The sequence below is a fragment of the Carlito syrichta genome, unplaced genomic scaffold, assembly GCF_000164805.1.
Source record: "Carlito syrichta isolate Samal-C Ts95f unplaced genomic scaffold, Tarsius_syrichta-2.0.1 Scaffold157007, whole genome shotgun sequence".
NCBI lineage: Eukaryota > Metazoa > Chordata > Mammalia > Primates > Tarsiidae > Carlito > Carlito syrichta.
Window position 1 is genome coordinate 1 of NW_007101103.1, and position 358 is coordinate 358.

Here is a 358-nt window from a genome sequence, read left to right on the forward strand (position 1 = left end):
CCGCGCGCTGCGCGCGCCGCAGAACCTCTTCCTGGTGTCGCTGGCCTCGGCCGACATCCTGGTGGCCACCCTGGTCATGCCCTTCTCGCTGGCCAACGAGCTCATGGCCTCCTGGCGCTTCGGGCAGCTGTGGTGCGGCGTGTACCTGGCGCTCGACGTGCTCTTCTGCACCTCGTCCATCGTGCACCTGTGCGCCATCAGCCTGGACCGCTACTGGTCGGTGACGCGGGCCGTGGAGTACAGCCGCCAGCGCACGCCGCGCCGCGTCAAGGCCGCCATCGTGGCCGTGTGGCTCATCTCGGCAGTCATCTCCTTCCCGCCGCTGGTCTCGCTCTACCGCCGGCCCGACGGCGCCGCG

General features: G+C 70.9%; 1 protein-coding gene across 1 annotated transcript; it reads left to right on the forward strand.

Moving 5' to 3' along the window:
- Positions 1–4: 4 nt before the first annotated feature.
- On the forward strand, positions 5–352 carry LOC110594890 (alpha-2C adrenergic receptor-like; the record flags this gene model as incomplete). The annotated part of the gene is made up of 1 exon (XM_021709083.1): positions 5–352. A coding segment is annotated over one exon (348 nt), but the record flags the coding sequence as incomplete, so codon positions are not given.
- Positions 353–358: the final 6 nt, after the last annotated feature.